General features: G+C 43.6%; 1 protein-coding gene across 13 annotated transcripts in view; it reads right to left on the reverse strand.

The window, feature by feature from the left end:
* Window positions 1-19,696, reverse strand: part of tnrc18 (trinucleotide repeat containing 18) — a 182,175-nt gene that overhangs the window by 118,329 nt on the left and 44,150 nt on the right. For 12 of the 13 annotated variants that reach the window (XM_072559331.1, XM_072559332.1, XM_072559341.1 and 9 more), the window contains exon 3: window positions 1,307-1,483. The exons of the other annotated variant lie outside the window; for it this stretch is intronic. In XM_072559331.1, coding sequence (XP_072415432.1) covers window positions 1,307-1,483 — 177 coding nt within the window. The remainder of the gene's footprint in view (window positions 1-1,306; window positions 1,484-19,696) is intronic. 13 annotated transcript variants of the gene reach the window in all.

Consider the following 19,696-nt stretch of genomic DNA (forward strand, 5'->3'; position numbering starts at 1 on the left):
TCCACACCCTTCGCCTTACTCCACAGCTCTCCATTACCCATCCCCACCCTTCCACCCCCCCCAAACCGTTTCTGGTCTTCATCCAATTCATTTTTGAAACGGACCACTCAATCTTCTTTGCCAACCTTCTTCGTTCAGGATTGAGGGTGAACCCCAGTTCATTGGGTTCAGAGACTAGGCCACCTCAGGTCAAAACAAAAGTTGCCACAATATAATCAAATCATCTCTTCCCCCCACACTCTAACATTTTCCCCAAAGGCATTAAATTCAACTCCCAAAACCTTCCATACTTTTGAACGCTTCGGTTAAGTCACCCCTTAACATTCTCTGCTCGAAGGAGACGGATCCTCACGTCTATGGTCTCTCCTTTTAACAGCAATAGAAAGAAGGTCAGGATATAATCACAGAGATTGAACACAGTTACACTTGAGAGAAGTAGAAACATCACAATTCACTCTGGATTAGTGGTGCTGGAAGAGCACAGCAGTTCAGGCAGCATCCAAGGAGCAATAAAATCGACGTTTCGGGCAAAAGCCCTTCATTTGGAATAAAGGCAGAGATCCTGAAGGATGGAGAAGTAAATGAGAGGAGTCGGGGGTGGGGAGAAAGTAGCATAGAGTACAATAGGTGACTGGGGGAGGGGATGAAGGTGATAGGTCGGGTGGGGAGGGGGAGGGCGGAGTGGATAAAACCCTCTATGTACTCTATGCTACTTTCTCCCCACCCCCACCCTCCTCTAGCTTAACTCTCCACCCCTCAGGCTCTCTGCCTTTATTCCTGATGAAGGGCTTTTGCCCGAAGCGTCGATTGCGCTGCTCCTCGGATGCTGCCTGAACTGCTGTGCTCTTCCAGCACCACTAATCCAGAATCTGGTTTCCAGCGTCTGCAGTCATTGTTTTTACCTATCACAATTCACTGTGCAGGACCGCAGAGGAAGTGAACACACACACACACACACACACCCCTCCCTGTCCCCACCAGGATTGCTAAACCAACAACGTCACTTTATTTGCCAAGCGATGGGATAACAGTAGACAATTGTGAGCGACTGAGTAAACGGAGTTACAAACAGCCGCGGCTTGTCAGGCAACAACTGCTTCCAGATGAACTGAGTGGGAGAATTTACATCCAAGTTTCTGTGATATTACTGCTTTCCTACTTCATTCCAACAAAAAAGAAAACCTTGCAACACATGTAACGGCTGGTCCCTGAGCCTGTTGCTGATCGGAGCTGCCAGCAGACTCAGTCTTGCCCTGTAAAAACCCAAGCGGCGAGCGTGTGGAGAATGATTGGTTTGTTTGATTACCTTCAGGAGGGTGCGTGACCCAGAGCTGTGCCATCTGGATATTTGTGGGGTTGGGTCCACGGAAGGAAGGGTCAGAGGGCAAAGGAGCAGGGGTTCCATGAGGTGCAGTCGAGGTCCCTAGGCCACTGGCGACGAAACCCCCAAGAAAAGGAGTTGAGCCACCGGGGTAGGCATCACCTGATGTGGGGAGAGGGAGGGGAAGGGGGTGAGAGACAGTACAGTCAGGATCTGCTATTTTATTGTCCACAGTATTATCCACTCTACAATAAATTTAAAAAAAACAAAATCGCCCTGCTTACACTCAATTCAATTCAAAAACACAACAAAAGCAAGCAGCATAACATTTACTCTTACCATACATTATTGCAGCATTAAACCTGCCACCTTTACAATGTCTTTTCAAAACCACCGTCTGAGCTAATGGATTGAAATGAGGCTGGACTTAAAAACAGTGCCAGTTCCCATCACTGTCCTTAAATCCAACACCGACTTCACAGTGTGTGCTAGACTGTGACTTGAAAGTGTTCATGACAAGGATATGTCTGGGGGTGATGACACAGTTACAATGCCAGAGAGATCAAGGTCTGTCCCAAATATTCTAATCACCAGTGCAAGTTCTGAGAAACCCGTCACATCAGATGCTGTATTCATGGATTATGCATATATTTAAAGATCAAGGGGGACTGCAATCCATTTTAATGGGGAAATGGCAAACAACCTGCAAAAAGCTGTATTTTTAAATCTTTAAATTTTTCTTCCCCTTCATTAATGGGTGCAAATGAAGTGTCTTCTTCCTCAGCTAATTGTGATTACACAGAATTTAGAAGCACTGCCTTTTGAGTAATGGGAGTGAGTCACAAATTGACATCCTTATTCGGTTGGATTCTGGGATCTTTAAAGGAGCCTCTGCAATTCCGTCCTTTTTCCAGTGAAAACTGCAACCCTCTTGCAATGGACAAATTAGAGCCCACAACTGTCAACAGCAAAACTACATGGTGAAGCACAATGTAGTCAGAATCTAAACTTCTCCCATCATAGAACGTTACTGTAACATACAGAATACACTGATATATGGAAAGCATCAACCAGCTAAGTCCTTGCTGATCAGCTGAAAAATAAAATGTAGAACAAGCTATCTGATATAGATAGGCCACACACAAGTAGAGGCCTTGAGTCAGTGGTCGTGCCCTAGCTTTGGAGTCAGAAGTTGGTTAGAGCTCTGCTCAAGGACTTGTGTACAAAAACTAAGCAGTACAGGGAGTACTCTGCTGTGCGAGACACTATCTTCCAAATGGGATTGTAAACCATCAGCCTACAGCATTATTAGAACAGGGGGGGGGGTTTCTCTTGATGTACAGATTGGTATTTTTCATTCAACCAATATCATGTCACAAACACAGAAATTGCTGGAGAAACTCAGCAGGTCCAGCAACATCTGTGGAAAGCAGAGTTAACATTTCAGGTCCAGTGACCTTCATCGGAACTATTATAATGTTGGCGTTTGTAGGACTTTCCATCTCTTGTACAAATTGACTGCTTTTTCTCTTTTATATTACATCAGTTACAAAATTTCAAAAGTACTTTTCGGTTATGAAATTGTTGAGGATGTCCTGAGGTGTTATATAAATGGTTTTCTGATTTCTGAACCTTTACTGAACAGGTTTCCCTGCAGTAGGCAATTTACCCTGGGCGACAAATATCGGATTATGGATGACAGGTCAGTGTCAATGACTGAGATGAGCAAGCTCTTACAAAGTCAGTAATGTAGGGAAACAGGCTTTCCCCCTCAAAAGTAAAAAAAATTGCTATGCACACAACGTTCTGGAAAAGTCGAAGGTCATTGCTTCACTGCAAGAACTCAGATACAAAAAACAATGTTAAAGTCGACAGTACAAAATGTTTCACTCACAGACTGGCCGTCTCCTAAAACATTGTCGCTCTCAAACCCAGGTTCAATGTTTAATGGGAAGCTAACTTGGAAACCCCTATCACAGCACAGGGTGCATTCCAGTGTCAGTGCATTGGGACAACTTGCAGCTCTTCTTCATATGACCCTAGGTACAGGCAATCACACACCTTCCCCCCAAATATTAAACACCCTTTGAATTGTTAGGAATGCTGTATTGTCCCATAAAAAACACGGCCTTAAACTGGACCCATTTGGTACTTGACAGAATTTACACTATGATGGTCATATCCTATTGAAGTGACCAAGTATTTGTTCAAGTATTTTAAATTTTCTCCTATCTCCTCCACTGCCGTAACAACAATTTGCATTTATGTGGCGCCATAAATGGAATAAAACTTTCAAAGACTGCTTTACGGGTGTGATGTAAAGCACAACCTGACACGAAGCTGTAATAAGCCTTTATGGCAGACACACAAAAGCTTGGTTAAAGAGATCAGTTTGATGGTGATATTAAAGAAGGAAAATGAGAGATGAGGAGAGATTTAGGGAGGGATTCTAGCGCTTAAAGCCTTGGCAACTAATGGAACAGCTACCAACAGTGGAACAATTAAATCCGAAAATGCTGAAGAGGCCATAATTAGAGGAGTACAGATATCTCGGAGGATTGTGGGGCTGAAGGAGATTGCGGAGATTGGGAGGGGCAAGGTTACAGGGCAACAATGCTTAGAATGTTAACATCAAGATGTTGCTCAACTGCAGCACTGGGGAACAGGACTGGACATATCAATAACCAGCAACAAAAATGTGATTAACAATTTCAAGGAGAGTGAAACGTGGGAGGTCAACCAGGAATGCATTTGTCCAGAGATAATGAAGGAACGGATGAGGATTTCAGCAACAGATGAGTCGAGGCCAGGGACAGTCACGCAATTATCGAGTTGGAAACTGTTTCTTCAACATGAACAGCACTACGCTCCAACTAATGGGTGATTTCTATACCCACTCCCTTCCCTTTTGGAAGGGACAGTGAAGTCCCTGGTCTACCACATGAACATTGCAACCCTCAGACTGACAATTCTGCTTGTTTTACATTTAACAATTTTCAAAACAGCGATTGCAGCTTCCCCAAGCGGCTCAGTTAATAAATTCTACAAATGAGGTGTGCAAAACTGATCGATATAAACCGGGACATTTCAAGCCCTGTCTGCAGTATGAGGAGACTCCAGTCAGGAATGAGGACCTTTTCCCACAGCGTGCAGATAGTGACATCACTACTTGCAGGCAAACTTGAGATGTTTGACTAACTCTTGTCAATTACACTCAGAGATGGTGCTGCAGTCACTAGGATTGATTTTATTTACATCATATGAACTGTATAATTATCAATGTTGTTTTTTTTACTATGTGCAGCCTGTTCAATTAAATGCACAGTATCGTTTTCATTTTTTTTTGCACATGCCAGATTTACCTCCTAGATTACTACCGTGATGCACGCATGCTCATTGTAAAGGATCAGTGGTAACCATCCTCCAATTACTGTTGTGACTATGCTGTTTCTCTAAAAGGTTATTTTGTCCCTTTTTTTGAAAGAGGTTTTAAGGCAGAGGTAATGAACAGTCTGCAAGAAGATAAATAACTTGTGAAGTCTTAATCCTTTTTTTAAAAGTTGGAACAAGAGAAGCAGCCTGAAAGAGGGATTTTTAGTTTCTTAGATTTTCAGTAGCAGAAGCCGCTGGGGTTGTGTAAAGATGCCACATATCTGTTGGCTACAGCTCTCTTTCTGTTTTCGCTCTCTTTCTCGGAGCGGTCTTTTGAGTTCCTTCCTCCCGGTTTGGAGAACTGCATGCAAGACAATCTGCTTTATTGCTTTTGTTTTTGCAAAGTGTGTGCTTATGGGATATTATTATATTGGAACAGTTAATTAGTAACAGTCACTATATCTATTATTCTGTTAAGTTTTCCAGTAGAGTTAGGTTATTCCAAGTTCTTCTTTCTTTTGTTGTATTTTAACTATAATGTTTGAATAAATTGTGTTTTGCATAATGTCGAGTAGTTTGACTAATCGAATTACATCTGGAACTTCACATTTACTTTTAAAATTAGAAAAGGTTTGGGTCTACGCTACCTTCTTAATATATTCTGAAGGGGATCTTGTCTGGTCCATAATACTGTGCTTTGCTGGGCAAATCACTGTTTTCATCAGCCATGATCTCGATTTTACTAATTAGACTGTTTGCTGGCTAAATACATACTTTCTGCAAAATAGCTATGCGTGTTCAGTCATACACCCAGTTCTGCAGAAAAACTACAAATTCCTTTCTAATGACTGCAGATTAGACAATAAAGGGACAAAACAGAAAGTATCCCGGTTACCCCATTAAGTTTGAATGGGGATGCATTCACATGATGGTTGCCTACCATATCTGCTACATGACAACATGACTGCATCTCAAAAGTATTTTACTGGTTGTGAAACACCTTGGGAAATTCTGAAGTTGGGAGAGGTGCTACATAAATGCAATGTTTTTCTTTCTTTGATGTTAATAGGCAGCCATAATACACACAAAAGGCCTTCCTTTCAGCAAGGAGAATTCACAGCATTGTTATGCAGGGCTGAAAGCTAAGACATACCACTGTTTATGTAAAGACTGCAATTGTCTAGCGTTGTTTAATTAGGCCCGGTTATCACAGTTAAATATTAGGCCCGGATGGCCCTGGCTGTTTACTAAAGGACCGTGTTAGGTGATGCACAAACATAAGAAGAAAAGCTCAGAATTCATTTTATGTTAATTAGACAGGAGTTTAGAAGCAATCTGTTCTAACTATTAGAGCTGCTTAAAAACAAAGTGGGCTGTGTTTAAAAAGTACTGACGACAGCAGCAAGAAATGCGAACTCCACACGAGGAGAAGTGCCAAATAAAAACCTCATGTTTCTTTCCCCAACTGCTGCCTTCTATTAAAAAGCCATACCTTCGTATTAAGTGGCATAATCTCTTCAATCTTTACCTGAATTCCTCCTAAACAATGTGAATTCCACCGTGACCATTTTCTGACTCACTCCAAACTTAGCAGGATCTTTGAGGTTGAAATATATAAGCACGATTCTCAATATCAACATTGCCTGGTAGCAATGGAAGTGACCTTTCACTGATGATTTCTGTGTGAGGAGCCCCCAATCGGTTTGCTAATGCCCTTGAGGGAAGAAAACCCTACAGCCAGTGGGCAGGATTTACCCTACCCTCGAAGTGGTGGGAAAGGCAAACAATTGGGTGACTGGCACTCAGAAGACTAATCTTTCCTGCCACAACAGAAATTATGTTGCAGACTGGCACATTCCAAGAACCAGGACGACGTGCTGAGGGATGTACTAAAGCTCGGGCAGTTGATGCCAAGGCGCAGTAGGGAAAGACCACTGTCTGAGGTCTTTCTGCTGGGGATCTGTGCAGTTCAATATGGGACCCTCCTTGTGCCTCAAACATATGGTTCAAGTAAGAGATGCCTTTGATTTATTTGGATACAGTCAAACTCCCATGTTTTGTTTGTCTCCTTGATACACCACTGTACAGAACCAAAGTGCGTTTGTGGCTATGTATATATCTAAAGAGATATTTTATGAATATAGTTTGAAATTAAGAAAAGGAATTATATGTCCCAGGTAACCCACAGTAGAACTTTCCAACCCCCCAACAGTTACCTTAAACGAAAGGCATCAATTTGCCAGCAGCCTGATTGACGGGTGTTCCCAGGAAGAGAGAAAAGTGACAGCTCTCCCAAATGGGAAATCCTGGATCACTAAATGTCCTTTTTGAAAGGCAGCTGTTAGCTCTTTACCTGATCTGGTCAAGATGTGACTCCACACCCACAACAGCTGACTGGCCTGTAGTGGCCGGACAAATCAAACCTCAGACGAGAGATGGGTGACCAGTGCTGTTGCTGTCAGCAATACAGAGGAACCTCGATTATCCGAAGGACACAGGCAGGGAGTATTTCTGTCGGTGAATCGAATTCTGGATAATCAAATGCCAGATAACGTAGCTTAGCCAAGCATCAGGGCCTTGCGGTCTTGCCAGATGATCCGAGATTCCTCTGGATAATCAAGGTTCCTCTGTATTCACTTTCCCCAGGAACACATCTTGAAATGAAAATTGTGGTGCTGGAGATTTGTGGTACTGTCTCCAGGGACAGTATGGAGGTGAAGTCAGCTATCAATGCCACACCTAAACCCAGACAGAGTATGAATGTGTGTGTGTGTGTGTGCACGCGCGCATACGCGTGTGCGTCTGTGTTTATGTATTATCTGTATGTGTGCGTGTGTGTGTGCATCTGTACGTAGGAGGCAAAATCAAATTACATTTTCATTTGTTTGAAGTCATGATGCTTTCTTTGAGAGTTGGCTTATTCCGGGTTGAACCCGGATTAAAGAATAGAGCTGCAGGCAGAAAGCTTTCTATTTTATATAGAATGTTATAGGCATTTGCCAGAGTTGAAAGGACCAAAAATGCAAGAGTCATCCAGATTAAAAAGACGTTTCTTACATGCCTGGTTTAACTCAAACCTTGAAACATTTTAATTTTCCACCAAAAACGGGCCAATCGCAAACCCAGAGACTTTCCCAGGCCTCATGCACAAACAATATCACATAATTCACCAGCTGCCTCTGACATGTAGAGACTAACAGTGCCAACTCCTCGAGTAAAAATAGCAACCTTTCAAAATTAAATGCTTTAGTGCAGATGTTTCTCTGAGGAGAAAAGGTTTTGGAGAGACCGAGAGTTGTCTGTTTGCAGACATCTCACATATGTCTCTAAGCACGACAGGATTTCATTGGCTGATGGGGATGGAACTTGTTAATATGTTGAAATAGCAGACAGTTAGTCCTGGGTTAGAAAGTGAGAAAAGGGACACAATAACAGCTAGCTTAAAAAAAACGCACCCTTCACTTCGACTAACAGCCTTGCTGTTTATACATTGACCTCAACAGGAAGTGATTTGGGATCCAGCTGGAGCAGATCATATCTTCTGAAAGTCAATTGGCAGGACACGGCCATGCAAGATTAATGCAGGTTCTTGGGCTGCTTTGATCACTTCAGAAGGTCAGTAAGACATTTTCCAGATTGCCCACCATACCTTCTAGCCCCTCGTTTCTGGCTATGCATTTAATTTTCTGTTTATCAGCTTAACCACAAAGCTACATGGGCTTATGGCAGGAATTGGAAATAGGGTGTGTGTATGGGAAAATGAGGCTTATCAGATCTCACCGAATGGTGCAGGAGACTCGATGGGCGGCATGGTCTACCTCTATTCCTCTATCTTATGGGAGTTGAAACTGTCTGGTGGTCATGACACTCCAGGCATCATGAGTGTGGGGCAAGCTCAATGGACCGGGTTGTGATTTCCAGCTCATCATCTGAATATGTTCCTCTCTGAACATCTATGCAGCGACCCCTCTCCCATGTGTCTTACTGGCTTCTTCTTGGAGATGCTATATCACGCTGTGGTTACTGGCTGCCTCTCTTGCACAGGTAACCATTCTCCACCTCAGACATGACAAACACATTACAGATGTGGCCTTCGGCAGAGGGTCCGTGGACAGCAGGATCCCCATCATTGCATTTCCCTTTCCTGCCCAAGGTGCTGCTGGGAAGTGTAATGCACTAACTGAGACCTATGAAGGAAGCCAGGAATTAAACCTTGACTCACTCATTTGGCTAAAGGGCCCTGTGTTAACTCTTTGAAAGTGCTATCCACCTCACCCCACTCCCTACTATCCTGCAAATATTCCCTTTTCTGATTAATTCTCTTCTGTAAGTTCCTGTTAAAACTGCCTGCAGCATCCTTTTAGCAGTGAATTCAGTTCGTAACAACTCACCATATAAGACAGACCTTCTTCCCACCTTCTCCCTGTCATTTTCTTTGGTAATTGTCTGAAATTTCGGTCCTCCATTAAATGACCCACTTGTCAGGAGAAACAGTTTCTTCTTATTGTCTCTATCGAAATGCCTCAGCATTTCTGAACACCTCTAATCTTAGCTAACTTTGTTCTCAGAACAATCCCAATGTCACTAGTCTTTCGGCAGCACCAGATCCCTCAGTACTACTTGGTTAATCTCCTTTGTGGTCCTTCCTAGGCTCTGAGTCACTCCCTAAACTGTGGTGCACAGATGTGTTCACAATACTCTAGCTCAGGGCTAAGCAGGGAGCTGTAGTGGCTTAAGATAACTCCTCTGTGTTTGAATTCCTTGCCTCTATTTATTAAGCCCCCCCCCCCCCCCCCCAAGTATGTGTAAATTTCTTAGCAATTAAATCACATATTTGGCTTCATGCAAAGGAGAGCTGTTTCTATTTTGCAACAGACTGGACAGGAGAGAAAGTATTTGAGGATAGAGTTCACACGCAGATACACCAAACATTACCACACAGCAGGACTGCTCACAGTAAGAGCTCAGTGTTTTGTATATAATAACAAGGCGTTCACCTCTTTTAATGAATCCGCAAAACATGGTTTTATTAAGAGGAGCAGTTAAGGCTGTGTTAGCTTAGTTACCCTAATGCAGCCTTTTGCCTGAGGAAACATATGGGTGTTAGGGGAGGAAGTCAAGAAATATTTCCTAATTGCCAATTTTTGCTCAACTTCCCCTGCAGAAGCTGAGTAATGTCCCTTTCTTCGACTTCCTCTGCCCTACTAAACAACAGGCAGAAAGAAGTGTAATTATGTGCAGAAGACCAGTTTGACCAGTGGATATTATATGACGTCTCTTAGCTTCAATGTTGTAATTCTAAATAAACTCAGCCAGTCTTTCCCAAAGACACAGGGCAGAGAGGCATACAAATCACTCGGCAGGATTTACACGTCTGCAGTTCAGGAGCCCCAGTGCCCTGTTTGTGCATACAAAATTGTTTATTCTTGTGCTTTAATGCTTAGAATGAGCCAGGCACTGGAGCACTTATTAGAATCCTGCTCATTGGCTGGAAAGGGAAGTTTCATCCGGATATCCCTGTTCCTGACTGCTATCCTGTGTCAAAGTGCAAACGGGTTCAGAGCTCATCTGCAAAGCTCTCTCCCATCCCAAGAGCAATCAGCCTTCAGTGTGTAGTCCTAGCACCCGCCCACCTCATTTAAAACCCTCTTCACCCACCTAAACCTGATGATGAAATTCCATCCATTATGTTAAAGTCGTGACTGCCTGTTCAGATGGGTGCAGTTGAGTCTATGGGGCAGTTTGGAGATGGGAACGGAGTCCTCTTGGTGCAGCACCCCTCCCCTCCAAAAACCAGAGGAATCGGGCGGCGGGTGTGACAGCCGAATATGCTCAACTTGGCTGCTCTGTTTCCCCAAGGGACAACTCTAAAAGCAGGAAAGAGCCAAGGGAATAAATACAAGTGCGCTTTTGTTTCTTCAAATCGTTTCCCTGGTGCCGTTGCATTCAAGATAACTCCAGCTTTTGACAGGCCACATTTCTGGGTGTCACAGTGGCTCAGTGGTTAGCACTGCTGTCTCACAGCGCCTGGGTTATGGGTTCCATTCCACACTTGAGCGACTGTCTGTGCAGTTTGAAAAATCTCCCTGTGTCTGTGTGGGAAGTCCAAACCTGTGCAGGTTAGGTGTGGCCATGCTAAATTGTCCCCTAGTGTCCAGGGATGTGTAGGCTAGGTAGATTAACCAAGGGAAATGCAGGGTTACAGGTATAAGGTGGGTTTGAGTTGGATGTGTTTCGGAGGGTCAGTGTGGACTTAATGGGCCGAAAGGCCTGTTTCCACACTCTAGGGATTCTATGATACCCAGTGCTACACAACCTGGCTCCTTGATCATAAAACAAAGGCCATTCTTCAGTAATCTATGCTCATCAACCAAAAGCATATCAGAATGTTTGATACTTGAGAGATTTTCTTTCCTCTGATTGAAACAATTCAGTCGCTGCTGTTGTCATCATAATAAGAACCAAAGAATCTAGAGCTGTTTGCTGGAGGAGGACATTTTTCGATCAGCTAACCTTAGCCATGGATAGGGTAAGGTAAACCAGGGTTTGTGGTGTGGGGAAGGGTGTATGGAAGTTGATGTGGCCACCTTTGGAAAGCAAGAGAGATGATATTTGCCCAGCAGAACCTAATCACCAGCAAGCTGAGGTTCTTGGATTTTGTAAAGAATATTCTATGCATCAATTTTCGAAGTAACATTGTGCTTGACGGTTATTATGAGCCAAGTGCCCATAGTGGCAGAATCCATCCACAAACCACTTCTCATCAATTCCCAACACCTCACTACATAAAAAATATATTGAGAAGCAATACTGCGTGCCTATAAATATAGAGAATGGCCTTAAGTCTTGTGGTTATATATTAAAAATTAGGAGCATTCAGTCAGAAGTCACTTTCACTCATTGCTGCCAGTACGTAATATTCTGCAGCTGTGATTGAAACAAGTCCCACTGCAGATGCTGGATACTCAGTGCTAATCTCATATTAATATGGTTTATAACATCCTGCTTAATATCCAAACATTAAAAACTAAAAATGTCCCAATCCTTGTACATTTTCTCAATCCTAATTCTTCTATGTTATCACTGGCTTATGGTTTGAATTAGTATCGCAAACTATGCTTTAAAAGAGGCCAGATTGAAATTGCTTTAATTAGTTTGGAATGAGGAACATTGAGAAACAGATGGCTGCTTTTTGTTCTTTCCACTCCTTGCCAACATCGCCAAGGCAGTGGCATTGGGAGGGATTGTAGAAAGGAACTGGTACCCACGACATGTCTAATACTGGTCTATGTAGTGCCAGGGATGAAAAGAAAGAACCTGCATTTAACGCAGAACCTTTCACACCCTCGAGATATGCCAAGGCATTGCAAGGCATTAAAACTGTTTCTACAAATCTGATTCAAATAATTTCTTTCAAACCCAGCACTGCACTTACTTGTGGCTTGTACTTAAACCGCAATGTCACTTGGTGGCACTTCCGAGGACAATTATGAAGCAGCAGATATTCAGAACATGTCACTTTTTGTTCTGCTCTTTGCTCCCTTCACCCTTGTCAATTCAGTTTTCTGGCTGTGTTAGTCATGTTCTAGGGTTATGGTTGAAAGTATCACTGGGTATCGTTTTCGTTAAAAAATGCACTTGCTCCAGTATCATCGAGAGTCAATTCTGCAGAATGCTTACTCAATCCAAAACATTAACTCTGATTTCTCTCCACAGGTGCTGCCAGACCTGCCGAGCTTTTCCAGCAATTTCTGGGTGCATATGAATGGATAAGATTGCCTACATTTGTTGACTTACTAATGAAAATGTGGTGCCTTTATAAAGTACTTTATTGTGCTCTTCAGGAACATCCTAAAGTCTTTCATTTACAACAAGGTGATGTTTGTTCTGTGAGTAAATATAGAACCCATTTGTGGACAACAGCATCCACAATGCAGCAGTTAACAGAATGATGGATTAAATAGAGTCATAGAGATGTACAGCACAGAAACAGACCCTTCGGTCCAACTCGTCCATGCCAACCAGATATCCCAACCTAATCTAGTTCCATTTGCCAGCACTTGGCCTATGTCCTTCTAAACCTTTCCTATTCATATACCCATCCAAATGCCTTTTAAACGTTGTAATTGTACCAGCCTCCACCACTTCCTCTGGCAGCTCATTCCATACATGCACCACCCTCTGCGTGAAAATACTGCCCCTCAGGTCCTTCTTAAACTTTTCCCCTCTCACCCTAAATCTATGCCCTCTAGTTATCAGCTGTGAAGCAAATTAGGGCCAGAAAGTGCTGTAAGTACTCAGCAGGTCAGGCAGCATCTGTAGAGGAAAAACAGAGTTAATATTTCAGGTCACTGAATGATCACAGACCTGAAATATTTACTCTGTTTGCCTCCACAGATGCTGCCCAACTTGAATATTTCCAGCAGCTTCAGATGTTAATTTGAGTTTATAGTTTCTGTAGTATTTTGCTTTTGTGACTATGAATCAAAGCGTAGATTTAATAAAGAGCAGAATAGAGCAATGTAATATTTAATTTAATGCAGACAGCAATAATAGGGTTGCCTCTCAGTGCCACAAAAACCACGTGTAGACCCTGTCAGAGCTCAACTGGGCTCTGCCTACAATAACAAAGCAGGAACTCCTCGACATATTCCCAGTGGCTCCCTCTTAATTAAAAACAAACTCTATTCTCTCTTGGGGTCTCCCAGACTCTGGTGCCAGTCTCATGCCCCCCTGGGTGCAGCACATGCTCAGTAGCACACTGGAGGATCAGCTTTGGCTCTCTGCTCAAGTCTCCTGAGTGTGGCTTCGACCCAAGGGCTTACAGCTCAGAGACATGAGTGCTAGCCAAGGAGCAGGCCATTTTTGCATAAAAGAGGCTGAAGGGAACCTGGTGAAGTTAAGGCTTTTTGCATTGTTCATGAGTCTCGCTGCCCTCTGGGTTTGGAAGTGAAACGGCTGCATCACTCCCATGACATTTGCAGCTAAGTCAGGGCTAGGTTGAAGCAGACACACTGCTGTTCAGTCATTTTCTTTAACAGTTAGGACATTTCTCCAACTAGGCCATGTGACAATCACAGGAATTTCTTGGCCTCCAGGTTTGAAAAAGATGTGGGTTTTTTTTTACCCTTTACTCCCTCCCCCCCCCCCCCCCCCCCCCCAAAAAAAAAGGAAGTCCAGATGTTCCTTGTCGGTCGAGTATTGTGCAAGATTGCTAGAGGGAGGGCTGGTCTGTGTCAGGCACAGTCCGGAAACATAGCAACAAAAGTGGAAAATGCAACATCACATTATTGCCACACTAACGCCTATCACGGGGCTCTTTGTTTTATTAAAAGGCTTATTTTTTTTTATGAAGCACTACCAAGGCCCTGAAATCTTGGAAGTCGCTCTGAAATTCTATTATAAAATCAATGCCTTCACCCTTATTCGTCAGTCAAGTTAACACCTCTGAGAATCAAAAGGGGGCTCTGCCTGATTAATGAAAACCATACTTGTTCTGGGGTCACTTTTTCCCTCTCTCCCTCATTGACTGAAATTATGGTTTGCAGTGACAAGCATTATAAAGCAGAAGGCTGTTAATCTATTTGTACTAAACAGAAAGCTACACAGAGCACTACCAGTCTGACTTCCACATATTTACTCTGGTTGTATTGACACTACAGTGCTGCGACTTGACATGCAAATAGGATAGTTCAGAAGCCTGACCATTGCATACAAATTAGGAGACCTATTCAGCCCCTCAATCCCGCTGCACATTCAATATTACTGTGGCTGATTAGATCGTGCCCTCAACACTTCCCTGCCTCTTCCTGATAACCTTTGAGCCCCTTGCTAGTCAGGCATTCCATGCCTTTCATTCACGCTATATTATTGAAGTGTCGCTGATCATGCCTGTGTGGTTCCATCTCTCCTTAGACTCACTGCACGGATCTGAGCAACTTGGGAATAACTGGTGTCGAACACTGCCATTGAAAAGATTTAGCATTTGCAAAGTTGGGCTGGTCTGCACGTGGGCACTCTCAGCTGAAGTCCCATGTCCAGGTTAAAACAACCCACATACAGGAGACTTTCGCCACGACTTGAAACACCACAAAATGAGGCCTTGCAGATATCAGCCCGCTGAATCCAGCTGCTGTAGACGGAAGGTGATGGGGGCAAGGGGTTAGAGTTTGGGAAAGATTAGATCAATTGGCTTAAAGGGGCTTCTTGGTTGGAATTTATCTGGTGATGATCTTGTCATGAAGGATTCAAGGCCTGAGGGTTAACAGAGGCCTGGCTCGATCAAGATAATGGCGGAGCAATGATCTGCTGTAATAATGCCGTGTCTGGAAGGTTTTGTGATGTTTAAATGTCTATTGTGTCGGCCAATTTGCCTCCAAACAGATGTTTATGGCTTACAAGCCTGTAATAACATCGCCACTTAAGAGAGGCGTGTTTTCAGAGTGGTGCAAAGTACTAGCTCACACCTTAGATAATTTCTCTTGCTTCTTCAGCTTTACCTCATTTACATTGTGTTTTTTCACCAGTTCAAAGTGAGCAGGTGATGATTACCTGTCAAAGTCACTCTGGGATGGGAAGCAGAGGAACTGCATACATATCAGAGTCACAGTTTCCCACACTGATTTCAATGCAGAGCTGCACTGTGGTAGCAACACCGCTCCACTTTAAAAGAATGTATCTATTTTCAAAGGATTCTTCAGAAATTCTGGCTGATTTTCCTGCCATTCCCACCGCAAACCGCAAAAGACCAAAGCAAAAGGCAAAATACTGTGGCTCAGTTTCCCTTTGCAATTCGAATAAAGTGGTCAGGTCTGGGCAAAGAAACCTCCCGCTAGCAGAACCACAGCTAATGGGAATCGGGGGAGACTTGCCCTGGTTGGGGGGGGTCATACCCAGCACTAAGGAAGATGGTTGTAGCTGTTGCGGGTCAATCTTCTCAGCTCCAGAACATCACTGTGAGGAGTTTCCCAGGGTAGTGCCCTCGACTCAACCATCTTCATCAATAACTTTCCTTCCATCATAAAGTCAGAAAGGGGAACGTTTGCTGGTGATTGCAGCACTCCCAACTCCTCAGGTGCTGAAGCAGCCCATGTTCACTGACAGCAAGAGCTGGACAATATCCAGGCTTGGATTGATAAATGGCAAGTAACATACATGCCACACAAGTAGCAGGCAATAATCACCTCCAATAAGAGAGAATCTAACCATATCCCTTGACAATCAATGGTTCCATCACTGAACACCCTTTCCACCAACCCTGCAATATCCTGGAGGTTACCTTAAACCAAAGTTGAACTGGGCTAGCCTTATAAATACAGTGGCTGCGAAAGCAGGTCAGAGGCTAGGTGACTCACCTCCTGACTCCTCAAAACCTGTGCACACGGCACAAGTCAGGAGTGTGATGGGATAGTCCCCAATTGCCTGGATGGTACAACACCAACAACAGGCAGAAAGGCTCAACAGCGTCCAGGACACAGCAGCACACCTGACTAGCATCCCTGCGCTACCTTCGACAATCACTCCCTTTACCACGGACATACAAAGGCAGGCATGTACATCCTCCACAAGATGCACTGCAGGAACTCACCCATGCTCTCAACAGCATCTTCCAAACCCACAACCACTTCCACCTAGAAGGACAAGAGCAGCAGACACATGGGAACATCACCACATGCAAGTTCCCCTCCAAGCCACTTACCATCCTGACTTGAAAACATATCGCCATTCCTTCACTGTTGCTGGGTCAACATCCTGAAACATTCTCCCTGTCTGCACATCTGCACCGTGTGGGAGCCCCTCCACCTCACAGCTTACTACCACTTTCCACAGGACAATGCAGGATGGGTGGTACATTCTAGCCCAGCCAGTGAGATTCACAGTCCAGAAGTTAGAAAACAAAACATGAAGAAAGAGTATGGAGAGGTGGTCCTCCCCTTCCCTCGCCAGGACTCACCCCGCCCCTGGCTCTCCCCAGCAACGACACACCTCTCTACATGCTACTCCCGAACACAGGGGCTGGTTTGCAGCTTTGCATGGCTGTTTCCCTGGGTCTCAGGCTTGCAGACATTACGCAGGGGAAGATGGGCCTGCATTTCTGCAAAAAAGAAGATCACCTGGAGACTTGGGTGGAGGTGGTGAGAGGTCAATAGTAAAGCAGTGCACCTCCAGGCAAAGGAGATTGAAAAGGGAGGCAAGGGCTGGGTCGAGTGTTCCGGGTGACTGTTACATGTAACAGGCCTTGAGTGGGGAGTCTGTACTAGGTACCATCCTTTTTTATTTGACAGGTTCTTGTCCCGCAGTCAGAGGTGGCCACCTGCCTTCTCTGTGGGATGATTCCACTCGGCTGGACAATTGCAAAAGACCTGATGTGACAGGCAAATTGCTCTGTGAAGGTGACATCATTCGAATTCACCAGAACCCTCCCTGGGCATTAGTATTCCAGGCAGGGAGGCAGACTGCTGAAGGACAGTGTGTAATCAAATATAATTTTGTAACGCGTCCGACAAAACTGCCACACATTCAATTTCAAACTCACAAGAGATTAATCTGACCTGCTGGAGACAATAAAGTTGAGAGGGAAAACTAAGGCAGCCAATGATGGAGTCAGTAAATATAATTTTAAAAAATGAACAATGGTCTGTAAGTACAAAATTGCTGCAGCCGTGTTTATATGTTGTTCGCATGTTTATGGTGCTTGACAGGCTATGCTTAAGTAGCACTAAATGGTCCACAGGCCATGAGGAAAGGAGCAGCGTTTTCTACTCCAGGATTATAATTAAGCGACTGTACCTAATGATTTGTGAGAACATCTGCTAAAGCAAATATCAGACAGACATTTACGATATTAAATATCACAGGATACAGCAACTACTAATACCTATCGGTGCAAAATCAAGTGCAGTCTTCTCATGACATTTCGAGAACAGTAAGGAATGAGGAACAAAACTGTGGGCTTTGATTTGGTATGGGACAGTCAATGAGAACTGCTATAACCACAGTCTGAAGTTGACAAGAAAACAGCATCAAAGCAACCAACCAGCCAGTTGAAATCTACACATGTTTAAATGACTTTTTAGAGGTGGACGCTCACAGTTGTGGGAAGTTTCCACCAGCACCAACAACTCTCTGGAAATTTTTTTCAAAGTTTCCCACCATCGATTCTCAATGGGTTAATGGAGATGTTTTGCTCTTGGGCTATGCCCCTGACATGCAATGCATGTTGTAAATATGAGGAATATTGCAATTGCATTGAGGCACCAATGAGTGGAATGTGCTGTATAGAGACAAATTGAATTCAAACGCACTTTCTGTAATTACAAATCAAAAACTATCGTGAACTAATTTGAAGTTTTTTTTTTGAGGGGGAGGCTGGAATGTTAGTGGGCTTATTAATCAGGAGTGGCATCACAGCCAAGCCTGGTCTTGTCCGCAGCTGACAGCCCGAGGTTCACAGAGCAATAGTTATGACTGGGTTTGCTCCTCCCAGCTTCCTGATGTTGATAGCCAGGTCTGATGTAGTGCTAGTTCAGCACTGACCCAACTGGACCTTTCCTGATCTTTGGTATCAGTTCCGCAGTTCCTCTGCTGACTATGCGACTTGCATCTTGTGCAAACAGAGCGAGGAGCCTTAAAGAGGGGAAGTGTTCTCTCCAAGTTTGACTCTTGAAAAATATCTTTCGCGGTGACGCTCTTATGTTTATAAAAAAAAAGCTTGTGAGCATAATTGTAAAATCATCGTGTTTCACCTCAGCACTGTCTCTATTGGTTGCTTCTTATAGATTCTGTTTGGAAAATTGAGATTATTCCCTAACCAGATTTAAGAATCAACTATAAATCTCATAACTCTACACTTATCCAATTTATGACTAAAAATAATTACGTTTTAAAACATATTGCTTTCAGAATACAGAAAGCTCCCTTTCAAGTTTTAAGGAAAAAGCTGCTAAACCTTTTTTGTTTTTCTGTTGTCCACCTTTGACTTAACTTAACATGACCAAATACAGACATGTTGATGCTTAGTGTTCCTGTGTAACCAGGATGAACAGTGACAGCAAGAAAATTATTTCCCCATAACTGGCTCGGTGCATCTTACTGCATGGGTTTTATGAGAATTTTAAACTGCTGCATGATATTTTCAGTCTAATTCAGTCCAAAAAAGGCTGTTGATCTGGATTAAAGAAAACATATTTTCTTTAGGGAAATTCCTACGAGTCATCGGAGCAATGACATATATTTTGTGAGGCCTTTACTGTTCCTGCAGATTTTCTTATGCCTTGAGACCTGTGTTTATTTAATATGAATTACTTCATGGTCTAAATTTAAATTCGGTTGTTTCGCAAGAATATAATGTGAAATGTGGCTGTTGCAGCAACAGTCCTGACTCTGGGAAATCAGTGGAAATGTGATAAATCTATTGCATTTAACTGCCAAGCCATTCTGGGTCATTCCTTTTAAGTGGCGCCAAAGAGAGGAGGGAGAAATGTTTCAAACCAAACAAAAAAAACTCTTTGAGGATTTGGGTGTGCTGCACTGTCTTTGGCACAAGAATTTAAACCCAGGCCCTTCTGAGGTGGATGTCCCACATCTTTGGAACTGTGACAAGTGTCCTGGTCAGTATTAAGCCCTTGACCAGCTTGACTAAATCTGGCCAAGATCATATTGGCATTTGTAGGAGCTTGCTGTGCACAAATTGGCTGCCTCATTTCCTGCATCAGAACACAACAGTGACACCTTCAAAAGCACTTGATCAGCTGTAAAGTACTTTGAGACATCCTGAGTTTGTGAAAGGTACTATATCATAGAATCCCTACGGTGTACAGGTAGGCCATTCAGCCTAGCGAATCCATACTGACTCTCTGACAAGCATCCCACCCAGACTCACATCACCCCAGCCCTATCCCTGTAACCCTGCATTTCCCATGGCTAACCTATGTAGCCTGCATGCTCTGGGCAATTTAGCACAGCCAAATCCACCTAACCTGCACATCTCTGGACTGTGGGAGC

Source organism: Chiloscyllium punctatum, chromosome 40 (genome assembly GCF_047496795.1).
Source record: "Chiloscyllium punctatum isolate Juve2018m chromosome 40, sChiPun1.3, whole genome shotgun sequence".
Classification (NCBI taxonomy): Eukaryota; Metazoa; Chordata; class Chondrichthyes; order Orectolobiformes; family Hemiscylliidae; genus Chiloscyllium; species Chiloscyllium punctatum.